The sequence below is a fragment of the Taeniopygia guttata genome, chromosome 1, assembly GCF_048771995.1.
Source record: "Taeniopygia guttata chromosome 1, bTaeGut7.mat, whole genome shotgun sequence".
NCBI classification, from domain to species: domain Eukaryota; kingdom Metazoa; phylum Chordata; class Aves; order Passeriformes; family Estrildidae; genus Taeniopygia; species Taeniopygia guttata.
The window spans coordinates 70,732,027-70,744,832 of NC_133024.1; the positions used below are offsets into that span (position 1 = coordinate 70,732,027).

Consider the following 12,806-nt stretch of genomic DNA (forward strand, 5'->3'; position numbering starts at 1 on the left):
TGCCCAGTGTGGTGGTGGAATTACTTTCCCTGGAGATGTTTAAGGAAAGACAGGACGTGGCACTCAGCGCCGTGGTCTGGTTGACAAGACAGCGTTCAGACACAGGTTGGATTCGATGACCTCAAGAGGTGTTTTCCAACCTGATTGATTCTGCGGTTTTGTGACTCCCTCGGCTGTCCCCGCCGCCGCCTCAGTGTCTCTTGTGTCACGCCTGCCTCCCTCTTCCGCAGCGACCGGACTCCCCCAGGGCATCCCGCCCAGCTGCTTTCCCTGGGAGAGACCCCAGCGCGGGGCTCCTCTGCAGAGGAGACCACTGCTCTAACACGGCGCGGCAGGGCAGCCGCACATCTGTCTTTAGCGGGGGAAAGACGGGTCTCCGTGGCCCGGGGCAGGCGGTGCGCCGGAGCTGAGGGGGGGCCGGAGCTGAGGGGGGGCGGCAGCGGGGGCGGCAGCGGCGGCGGCCGTGAGGGGGAGCGGGAGCGGGGCCGGGGCCGGGGCGGGGCTTCCCGCGGGGACGGCACAACTCGCGGGGTTTGGCGGCGGCGCCATTTTGAATTGGCTGAGGGTCGGAGGCGGCGGATACTGAGCAGGGTTCCGCGTCCCCCGAGGGAGAACCCGCGAGGAAGGAGCGGATATGGCCGCGAATAGGAACTTGAAGCAAGTGCGGATCGAAAACAGCTCCCCAGCGGTGCCGCTGGGCATGGTGGGGGGCGGCGGCGGCGGCAACCTGAAAGGATTGCGCGGCCTAGAAGGGGAGAGTGAGGCGGCGGCGGCCATGGCTCTGGTGCCGAGCAAAGAAGGTGGCGGAGATGAGGAGCAGGAGGTTGGGTTCACCATCGATATCAAGAGCTTTCTCAAACCTGGCGAGAAGAGCTACACGCAGCGTTGCCGGCTGTTCGTGGGGAATCTGCCTACTGATATCACCGAGGAGGATTTCAAGCGCCTTTTCGAGCGCTACGGGGAGCCCAGCGAGGTCTTCATCAATCGGGACCGTGGCTTCGGCTTCATCCGCCTGGTGAGGATCCGGGCGGACCCCTGGGGCTGCCCCGTCACCCCGGGGCGTCTCTGAAAGCGGGAGGCTTCGGTCCCTTGCCCCCCGCCGCCTTCCCCTCCATTTCGGCGGGTGTAAAAAAAGGCACCATCTGCTTCTCCTCCTCCCTGCTAGCGCAGTCCCCCCGCCTCTTCCCTCTTTCTCCTCCCGTGTTCGCCTCTACACATCCGAGCCGAACCTCTGCATTCAGAGTAATCCTCTCAGCCCCTGGCGTTTCGGTCCCCGTCTCGTCCCATGGCATTTAATACAGTTAATTTTAAAGAATGGGCAGGATTGTTTCGAAATACAGGTGGTCGCACATCGTGGACGCGGAACAAAATCACGGAATTTAAAAGGTTGCGGACCGCGGGTTGTTTAAATTACTTGTGCCCAGATAAAACGAGATTTTTAGGGTTAATACAGTATTTGATTTAACATGCTCGACTTAAGCATGCAGAAAACCGAATAATTCGAAAAGTTTATGTTACTGTATTTAAATGTTATGCAAGATTAGTTTTCACGATTGCTCTGTTTAAAATGCACAGATTTTTATCATTCTGGGAATAGATTTAGAGTGCTTTAGGTATTTAGTAATGATTTTTCCATATATTTTACTGGGTAGGGTTTTTTCTCTTCGGTTGTCGTCTTAAAATACTTGTGGCATTCTGCCACGCATCTTTTACCCTGAGAATTCCCCGTCCTGAAATAGCAATTTTATGGAGGAAGTGAGATATACTTACATCTCGTTACTCATTTTTGTCTGTAATAGAAATTAGAGTTTTTATGTGAAGTTCTCTTCTTCATTACGTTTAGGAAATAGCTATATATATATTTTAACAGCTTGCCTACCCAGTTGAACTGTGAAGAAATATATAAAGAATTTCCTTAAATGTCAGGGATTGCAGGTTTCAAACGTGGTGAATATTTTTGAAGTGAGAAGAAAGGTTGATTTACACTGTCTCATGGATATGGGTGCAGAAAGCCCATTCATGTGAGACGAATGAATAGATGAGCAAAGCAGGTAATTTCATAATTTCTTGATGAATGTTGAATTGGACATCCATTGAGAGCAAGTGCGATATTTTCACTTATTTAAAAGCAAAACAAAAACCCAACCCAAAATACCTTAGATCCTATAGGGTAATGTTTGAATACTGTTTCCTGCTGCTGGGAGCTAACGATGCAGAATATAAACATTTGAGTAGGTAAACGTGAAAAGCATCAACTTTCCAGCTTTACTCAAAACCTTTATAGAGCAGCATCATCATAATGAGAATTTGTTAAATCTTCTAATGTGCATCAAAAAATTTACTCCTGTGTTGGTTTTAGAATAAATAAACCATAGGGGGTAATGAATGCATATTTTTTTGTTTTCAATCAGAGGACAGGGACCTTGTTGGTTTGATTGTTGTTTTTTTTTTTTGTTGTTATTGGTTTGGTTTGTTTTTTTGACTGAGGGGGAAACAAGTTGAAAGATCCTGGTGCCAGTATGCTCAAGTGAAGGAAAATGAGTTTGCTACTTTTCGGGGAGGGCACACAAAAGTGATACTTACTGTCTTTGAAAAGAAAAGATATAAGATATTTTATATTTTTATAAAGGAATCCAGGACCCTGGCTGAAATAGCAAAGGCAGAACTTGATGGTACTATTTTGAAGAGCAGACCACTTCGAATTCGATTTGCTACACATGGAGCTGCCTTAACTGTAAAGAATCTGTCACCTGTGGTTTCCAATGAGCTGCTGGAACAAGCATTCTCGCAATTTGGGCCCGTGGAAAGAGCGGTTGTTGTAGTTGATGACCGCGGCAGAGCTACAGGGAAAGGTTTTGTAGAGTTTGCAGCAAAACCTCCAGCACGGAAAGCTCTAGAAAGGTGCAGTGATGGGGCATTCTTACTTACAACGTAAGTTCACAGATTTTTGTTTGATTTTGTGAGTATATCTTCCTGTTGTGAGCAAAAATTGCATTCATGGTGTTCCCTAGTTCTTATTTTGTTTTCAAATTCTGAAAGCCATGAGGTTAGAAATTTAAGTGTTTTGCATGAATACCACAAATACTCTTGATTTTTTTAAGAAAACCATCTTTCTCTGCTTACTGTTTATAAGATTTCTTACTACCATATGAGAGTCTGAGAGCAAAATTCTGGATTTTTTTCTTGTTCATATGCAGTATTACTTTTCCTTCTCTGTATAATAAGGCATTTTCTGTTGAGATTTTATTTTCATTGATTGCACTCTTCCTGATCCCAGTAACAAAGTGACAAAATAATATTCTTTGTTTCTTAACAAATCAGTGCGTCACATTGATATTTCTGTAGACTAAAGAAAGTGTTCATATCCCAAAAATTATCTGTGGCTTGTAAGGCCAGGATTGTCTCACTGTTTTAAAATGAAGACTGAGATTCTGAAGAGGTTTATATGCTTGATGTTTGGAAAACAATCTATTTCAAGGACAAGCAAGCTTGCAAATAGCAAGCATCTCCTATTTCTGTACTTGCCAAAGAGAGTTGTTAATTGCTGTACTTTACACAGTCACAAGTGACATTTTTAAATGCTTTCTTAAAAAAGGTGTGAAATGATACATATTTATGATTTATTTTTATTTCTGTGATTCTCATTGGGAAAATAAGGCTGTGATTTTGCAGTTCTTTTCCTGCCCTGGCTGTGCTATTCTTGAACTTCATGACACTTCCATGAGCCACTTGTGCTTGCTAAAATAACAGAAAAGCATTCATTTCCATGGGGGGCCATTCCAGTCTCTTCAAGCTCAGGAATGTGCTTGATAATGTCAGGCCCAGCAGAGAATAAGGCAGGAGAAAATGCTGCCAGAAGTTGGCAGGTGAGTAAGGGGTCTGGAACTCCCAATCCTGTGTGCTATTGAATTGATTTGATGGTTACATAGTAAATTCAATCTGACTACATCTTTACTGTTTCTGGGAGGTGCCAGCAAATTGTTCCAATTCCCAGGGTTTTCTTGGCATTAGTAACGTAATGGAAGCCCGGTGAGCCAAACAAGAGAAGTAATGTAGTTCAGTGTTCCATTAGTGCTGTTCTTGGCATGAGAGATGTGGCAGGGAAAAAGAAGCTGGGATATGAGGGGAGTGTATTCTTGTTTTGCCAGCTAGATAGATCAGTTGTATTGAAATGACCATGTAACCATGGCCTGAGTGAATAAAGAGCACTTGAGCACTTACTTGCTTAGGTGACATGTTCCGTAATGCGTAGATAATTAGTATGAATCTGCTGCCATCTACTTTGATGTACTGCTTCAGAGTCCTAAGTTTTACCTTTTAACTGAAAACTTTTTGCCTAATCAGAACATCTTCCAGGTCCTGTTTAAATGTATCAAAACTAGACATTCAAAATTAGGGTTTTAACATTGTTCTTTTACATCATAACTTGTTAACACCACGGTTCAGTTGCATTTAAATAGCAGAACTGTCAGCAATTTAAATGCAGATGGCATCAGAAAAAACAGTTGCTGAGTTGTGGCCTTTGATTCTGGACTTCGGTGTGAACTTGGTGCACAGAGTAAAATATGTTGTGGGTCATTGGTTTGGTTGTTTTTTTTTTTCTGATGAGAGACTGGGGCAGTAGGGGAAGGTCTACAAAGTGAAATAAAGCCATGGAACACAATAAAAGAGTGCTGGTGTCTTGAAAATAATGCACAGAAAATACTCTGTATTTTGTAAACTCTGCTCCCAAGACTGATGCAAAGAGCTTTTTATGCAATTCAGAGTTTTTGCACTGCTCTCTTTGGCTCATACTTGCCTCTGGTTACTACATATCAAGGAAGCTGTTTTCAGCTTTTCAGTTAGGATTCTGATTTGTGACTATGTGGTTGTTCAAATAATGGATTTTAAATAACTTATACACAAATGTTTTTTCTAATTATTGCTGTAATATTAATACCAAATTATCAAGCTGATTTCAGTTGTAGAATAACTTGCAGAAGAACTAAGTTGTAGGAAGTCAGTAGAAATAGGAATAGGTTGTGCTGCTCTGTTTTGGGTATGTTGCTTTCCCAGTACGATCATGGCCTCTGTGGTACCTCTGATATAAACAGAAAGGTAGGTCCTTCCTATGTATTTTGTAATTATTGGTAGATGGTTTTGGTATTTTAAAATAGCAAGCAGAACTGTGTCAAGTAAGTTGTGATTTCTAGGCAGAATAGCTGAATTTGGCCATTAAAACAATTATTAAGGTAATTCTTAAGATTGGGATTCATTGGAATTCTGTGATTTAAGACAAGACACAGGAATTACATGTTAACTTTCTGGAGTGTTTCTTCAAAATGCTAAAATAAGTTGTAACTGCTTCTTTAATGATTCAGTTATTAAATTGAAAATGTTTTCCAGAACACCTCGACCTGTTGTTGTGGAACCAATGGAGCAATTTGACGATGAAGATGGACTCCCTGAGAAACTAATGCAAAAAACACAACAGTACCACAAGTAAGTTGTGGTTAGCCTTTTTTTATAAAACATTACTTATGTACTTAGTTATCTTTGTAAATATACACTGACTTTTATTTTGAGTTTGTGTAGCAGGAAGTAGTGCTTTTTGTATGTTGTGCTGTTTTGTGTCAAAGGATTAAACAGGACCTTCCCAAATTTCCTAATCATGGTAAAATTCAGGCTTGGCTTGTTAGTCTAAGAGTTTAGTGTAATAGAGAGATTCTTGGCCTACACTGCAGTCAGTGGGAGCTTGTTGCCAGCAAACTATAGTAATTTATGGATTAGGGGTGTGGTCTAATCCTGTTGAGATTTTGAATACCCACAGATCTTTATGTTCTCTGAATAGCCCTGTAACTGTTTGCAGCCTCCCTGGTGTGTAAATCTTTGTAGCTTCCACTGTTGAGGTAAAACTTTGTGCATGACATGAGAAAGTGAATCATGAGACAGAGGTCCCCTAATCTGAAAATACTAATTTTTAATATTGTAATTTGCCATTTATGTTGCTTGAATCTAAAATGTTTATTTTGATAAGACTGTAGAATACTACATAACAATTTGTCACTGTTAGGTACAATATTAGTGTTAGAATGGGAAATGTGGGCTCATTTAATGGTTACGGATTCTGGCTAATATTCTGGGCTGTCTAGTAGGCATTGACACATACTTAAATAACTGCTTGATTTAGAAAGCTGAACACTGTTAATATAGTGTTGCAGCTTAGTGTTTTGTATTGATGTCAATACAAATTTTTATCTTAAAATTAAATAAATCGAATATTGGGCAGTTTTTGGAAAATTTTCTTTTTATTTATTGTAATGTCTGAGTTAAGCTTTGTCTGGTTTAGAATGTAGTCATCTGACAGGTTGGTAAAAAGCTAGATCTACACTTGAAGTGATTGTGTGTATGTTCTCTGGCAGTTACAGCTGTTGATCTAAATGTGTCCTTCTGTACATTTTTACTGCAAAATTTTTATTAGGGAAAGAGAACAGCCTCCACGCTTTGCTCAGCCTGGCACATTTGAGTTTGAGTATGCTTCACGGTGGAAAGCTCTTGATGAGATGGAAAAGCAGCAGCGTGAACAGGTTGATAGGAACATTAGAGAAGCCAAAGAGAAACTTGAGGCAGAAATGGAAGCAGCTAGACACGAGCATCAGCTAATGCTGATGAGGCAAGGTAAAACCAGATCATCTACCAGTATTGAATTGTTGTGTCACAGATAATTTTTTTTTTTTTACTATATAGCATATTGAGCTGTATACTTGGACATTTGTCTGGTCACCATTTAATTAAGTGCATTTAACTGAGCAAAAGGAAGGAATACTTCTCTGTGCACATATTTCTTGATGATTTGCAGAAATTAATTAAGAATCTGATAAAGAGGTGATTGCCTAAGTCTGTTTTCTTCACTTCCTAAATTTATCTTTAGTAAAAAGTTTACTTAGTCTGTTTTTCCTGAATAGGCACATGTACTCCCAGTGTGAAGCCATGCTGTTTTTATAAGGTCTTGTACTGAGCAGAAGGTCTTATGCAGAAGATAATAACATAAAAGCATACCTATATAATAACATGAAAAGCATAAGGTCTTATACAGAGTGTTATAGCATAGAAAACTGCTTCAAAATGCCAAATAGATGCTGCAGCACCTGAAATGACAACTGTTTCTTGGTTAATTTTCCAAGAAAAACAGTTGAAGCATTATGCTTCCTTGTAAGCACAGGTGTATATTAGAGGTGAGGAATGTGCATGTTAATATGATCCAAGAATGCTTCTGACAGCCCTCCCTCAGCAGTTAGACACAAACTGTAATTTTGTGTGTATGCGTGACTGAGATTTGTAAAGATGGTTCAGTGCTTAAGTTACAGGTTGGCTAAATCTACTGTTGACTTAACTAACTGTTAATATTTAACAATGCTAATTGTGTAGTTCCAGAACTCATGCTCTTTAATTTCCTTTGAATTTATTCACCTGTTGCCTGTACTTGAGGGCAAGGTGAGAGATTACTTTCTCTTACATTCATGTCTTAATTATGTGTTAAACTGAGACAAGATTACAGTGGCCTCTTCATTAAGATAGAAGAGCACTTAATGGAAAACATCAAGGTTGATGTGTTTTTAGATAGTAGAGGTTTTTTTAAGGACAACATGAAGGAAAAGATACTCTGCTTTTTGAATATTTGTTTAATGTCAGCTTTATATGAAAAAAGAGAGAATTATTCCTGCCATTAGAGAGCCACTAAAACATGAAAGCATGTGCTACTACTATTCTAGTGAGAAAACATGTTTCTTTTAGCATATGAGGAGGGCTTTTCCTCCTCACAGTTTGGTTAGCAAAGTACCTCTTTGGTATCAGATAACTCAGAATTTTCTTAAGACAGATTTCTTCTTAGTTATTTGCCAACACTTGATTTTCAGAGCTCTAGAGATTAGTAAGTATTCCTTCTGTTTTAGTCTTCTCAATTCTTCAGCATGCATGAAAATAAGAAGGTAATTTCACTTGTACTTCTTTTCAAATTAGCTTCCTCTTGTTGTTCTGAACAGTGTGGGTCTAAGTTCATGCCATGCCAAGAATATTGATTATATTAATTGCATCACAGGATTGTGTAGAAAGATGCAATGAAGTTTCTAAGGAACCAGAACCTAGAATTAATACTTTTGTATCCCTGGTGCATGAAGTCAAAGATGTATTGAAGTCATTATGAAATAAAATGTAAAATGTCATGTTTTAGTTGTGTAGGAGTTAAAAAGAAGATAGGATGAAGGATGAGCTTACTGGTCCATATACTCTAGCAAGTGAAGGTTGTGTTAAAACATGAGAGCTAGTAGGACTGGAACTCCAGAACATGTTGGTTTGAGTACTCAGTTTTTTGTGCTGTGATATTAATTCTGAAGGTAGATTTAATTCTTTTGGTATGCGCAATTTTTCACTTTGAAGTGTCATATTTTGACAGACTGGATCAGAAGTAATTTGTAAAGCAGAATACATATTTCCATGTGTAAGTAAATTGCATGGTATTTCTGATGTATGTACTGGTGGTATGCATCAAACATTTGTAAATATTCTCTCATAATGATGGTTAAATATATTATGAAAATACTGGAAAATGTGACTGAATTTAAACAGAAGCTTAATTTTGCATCAATTATATGGAAACCTGGCATTTATTTTTCATCTTTAGAACATGAAAAATCAGCAGCTAAAACTGCTTTAAAGTCTTTGTGGAGTTGGAATTCCAGCTTGTAGGATTAACTTCTGAGGCGAGGGAACACCTTCACCTTCTGCTGTCTGCTATGTAGGAGGTTGAAGCTAAAACAAAGCCCTTGCCCTTTTACAAGTACAAGAAAGTGCAGAGGCTAATAATAATGCTTTCTGTTTGTTTTCTTTAAAAAAAAAAACTGCTTTAGTGCAGATTTTTTCTGTTCACAGAGAGGGCCTGTCAATCAAGAATTACCATCATTACAGGTCTTTTAATATGAATGGCTCTTGTATAGAGTGTGTACCTCTATTTCTGTGTTTCCATCTGGCTTAGTAAGGCTTTCTGCCAAGATACTGAATCATAATTTGCTATATTGTATTTTTAATATGTTAACAATTTCCAGAAAGGCAATAAACTATGCTATGGGAAAAATTAGGAGAACAGTGAGAAAAGTAGAGAGCTACACCTTAAGAGCAAAGGACAGAAAATTATAGTGGTAGAGAGAAAGTAGGAAATCCTGGTCCTGTGTGCACAAGAAATAGGCAATGCTGTATAAATTTGGAAGAATAAAGAACTGAAAAGGAAACATCTTAGCCCACAGTGGATAGTGTTGTGTACAAGTTTGAGGAAACTGATTTGCATAACTAAAAAGATATTTTAATTAGTATAGTGGAGAAATGCATAGATAAAATGTGCAGAACAGTTGAACTAAAGCATAAAAGGCATGCAATGGATGGTATGGGAAAATGTTGCTTGTGGTTTCTATAAATAATATAATGTTTATTTAAACAATAAAAAAACGTGCTTTCTAACAAATGGTAAAATTATTATTAATTGAAGAAAGCATAAATTTCCAGGCAGAAATCAATAATGTGACTGGTCAGCAAAAGTAATTACTGTGAGTTATGCCCTGCTTTTTAAGGGCATTTTAAGTGCTTCATAGGAGGCTATGGCTGTACCTTTTTTGTGAGGTTAAAAGAATAGTCATTTGCAAGTTGCTGTAAGCAGTGTCATGACAGATCTTCATGGAGGTTCAGACTTCATGCACCTGAAGTTCATATGGCTTCTCTTTCTCTGATGTGTGCCATGTAGAGGTCTGCAGCAGGTAGTGGAGAGCATAAAAGTCCATAAATATTGTAGTGGTTTTCTTAGTAGTGTGACTTTAGCAGTGTACAGCATTGTGAGAAAATTGATGCCATGTCCTAGATGTAAAACCAGGATATGATTTAAGGGATTGAGAGTTTTTTTTCCTTTGCTTTGAGAGCTTGAAATTTCTGTTTCCATAACCTGCTTTGGAGGCGTTGCCCATTTTGTACCTTTCTATGTTTGTAAGCCACAGATCCGGTATTTTTTTCAAATACTAGACTTAGCTTTATGGAAAGAGATGAGTTAAATGCATTGAAAATTTGGTTTAAAAACTTGAATGTTAGAATTGCAATCTGACAGTAATAATTTTTGTGTTGCCACATGGTTGATTGGCAGCTTTTATATTTAAATGCACTTTTAATCCTGCTAGATCTCATGCGTCGTCAGGAAGAATTGAGGCGCTTGGAAGAACTTCGAAACCAAGAACTTCAAAAACGCAAGCAGATACAATTGAGGTATTTTGTCTTCCACTGTGCAGAGGTGTGGCCACTGTGGGCCTGCATAAATTTAGATATGTTAGCTAAACTTGCCTCTCAAAAGCATAATGTGTGATGTTTCTGATAATATAATACAACATAAAAGATTGTTTTCAAGTGTTGCTTGATTTTTTTACTTATTTCAGGTCTGCTAGTTTTGTTGTAAATTTCTGAGATTTCTAAATAGTATAGAAATGTCTTAGCCTATTTTTTTGTTTCATATTTATTTTAACATGACTGAAGCATTGCTGTAATAGATAGGAACATGCTTCTAAATTTTATGGGCAGGCGATTTGCATGAAGAATCATAGCATCAAACATATTCTGGTATGTTGAAAACAATTTTTCTTTTAGGATTTGATTTATGCAAATAATTGTTTTAATGCCTCTTCTAAAGTTTAAGAAAATAGACCTGTCTCATCATATTGATTTATACTTTTTGTTAAATATTACAATAAATGTCAGAAAGATAAAAGGAACAGTACAAACACATCTCAGAATTAAAAACCATGTCTTTTGGCACTGTTGAAATGTTTTAATCCATAGTGGCTTCATAAAAACTGGAATATTTTAACCTGTTTATTGATATATAGCTGGAAGAGTACATATAGAATTGTATTGGTTTTGAAATTACTTGTACTCCAGTAAAAGAAAAACAAACCAAAACTTCAAAAGTACTCAAAGTCATCAAGTTGAGTAGACTAGTGCCTTGCACTATGTAAAAAGTAAATCATGTCCAATTTTGTTTATATGCTTGATCTTACCTCCGAGGCTGAGTGCAAGCCTGAACAGATCAATAGACTAAGCTGACATAATTTTGAAAAATATCCTAGACATGAAGAAGAACACAGACGTCGTGAAGAAGAGATGCTACGCCAGAGGGAACAGGAGGAATTGCGACGACAGCAGGAGGGAGGATTTAAACCAAATTTCATGGACAATGTAAGTACAATTCTATGGTGAAAGTCCAAATTGCAAAATAATTCTTTCATTACATTATTTTTATACTAGTTATTGAACTGGCATCTTCGTGTTGGCTGTTTTCACTTCAGTATTTTCATTGTTCCCCTGAGTGAATTGCTACATACTCAGTAGTGTAGTTACTCTTTCATATGATGACATCACTCTTATTTTTCCTACAAGCTGGTGATGTAACACTTCTCTTAAGTGAAGGTGTTCAGATACTAATTTTTTTTACTTGGGAATTGAAATGTTTCTGTAAAATAGTTTTTCTAAGTGGGAGGTGGTAGGAATCACCCATCCTGATGTGCCCTACCCTGCCTTAAGGTTTAAATTTTAAACCAGTTCATGCTGCTAAGATTGTTTGAATTACTGGTTTTGATTTATGCTTAATTTATTAAGAAAGTTTTTAGAAACAAGAAGGGCAATATTAATTTCATATGGAATGTAAAATCACTCTCCCTTTTGACCCTGCTTAAAGGTAGATGAGGAGAACATCCAAATCATTACTAAAGGAGATTGAAAGACTATAAAAGTGAGGGGAAATTTGTCCTCGCTATAATCTGTACATTATTTATATTAGTAATTTAGGTATGCCTCTGAAGACTCATCCTGCAGGACTAACAAAATGGTGCTATCAGAGGAGTCATATTGTAAATTATTTTGGTCAAAGGGTATGACTTTTCTCTACTGACCAGATCAGTTCAGTGAATGCAAACTATGTTGCAAATGCTATAGTTTCTCTTGAGTACAATACCTTTTACTAGTGCAGCTATTCCTAGTGAAGAAATAATGAATAAGCAATTCAAACAATGCTCTTTTACATTATTAACACAACTGTAGTGTGCAGGAGGGGATTTTGCTCCCCTTCACAGGTGCAACTTCACACATCAATCATAAATGAACTGCTAGTTTCTCAGCTATTCCCGTGGAAGGAAAACCTGGTTTACATTCTATACCATGAAATTTTCTATAGGGTTGCAAAGAATTTATTATGCATGTTCTGAGACATCCTGAGAGATGTTAGAAAAGAAATGGTTTTCTGTTCTCAGCAGGACATTTTTCCCCTCATCTGCCCTTAGTGTTTTTAGTAAAGATGGGGAGGAAGCAAAATAGTTCCTTTGATTTTTATTAAGAGGTGCAATTTGTTTTTGCTCACTTTGTTTTGAGGGACTTGTGTGCAAAAACAGATGGTAATTTAATTCCATATGTTCTCACTCTAAAAGAAAACTGCTTTCAGTACATCTTTTCTTCAGGGAAATGAAGACCAAGAATTCAGAATTCATACTGTCCTTTAGTGTGTTCCAAATATTACTAAACATAATTGGGGAAATAGCATGTAACAGTCGTCTCATGTAATTTAGAAATAGCGCTTACTGATGACTCTATAGTGCCAAATGTGAAATTTCATATCACTTAATGTAGCATCTTTGGGGTTGCCTGACTTTCTGACCCTGTAAGCTGCTTGTCAAATCCTCCTGGCTCCTCTGTGAGACCCGTGCTTCTTGCTGCAGAGAGCTGCAGTAATAGCAAGCTGGCGAGCCAAC

The 12,806-nt window shown here is 38.4% G+C and overlaps 1 protein-coding gene across 5 annotated transcripts in view; it reads left to right on the plus strand.

The window, feature by feature from the left end:
* The first annotated feature begins 514 nt into the window (after positions 1 to 514).
* PSPC1 (paraspeckle component 1) overlaps positions 515 to 12,806 on the plus strand; it is a 55,918-nt gene continuing 43,626 nt past the window's right edge. For 3 of the 5 annotated variants that reach the window (XR_001122654.5, XM_002190786.6, XM_030275773.4), the window contains exons 1-6: positions 516 to 1,015; positions 2,630 to 2,931; positions 5,386 to 5,481; positions 6,461 to 6,657; positions 10,194 to 10,278; positions 11,133 to 11,241. Coding sequence is in view for 2 of the 5 variants with exons in the window: in XM_002190786.6 (XP_002190822.2) it covers positions 635 to 1,015; positions 2,630 to 2,931; positions 5,386 to 5,481; positions 6,461 to 6,657; positions 10,194 to 10,278; positions 11,133 to 11,241 (1,170 nt within the window). In the remaining 3 variants the exon portion in view is untranslated. Of the gene's footprint in view, positions 1,016 to 2,629; positions 2,932 to 5,385; positions 5,482 to 6,460; positions 6,658 to 10,193; positions 10,279 to 11,132; positions 11,242 to 12,806 lie in introns of all 5 variants that reach the window. The other 2 variants (XR_003961034.4, XR_003961045.4) reach the window with 2 other exon arrangements.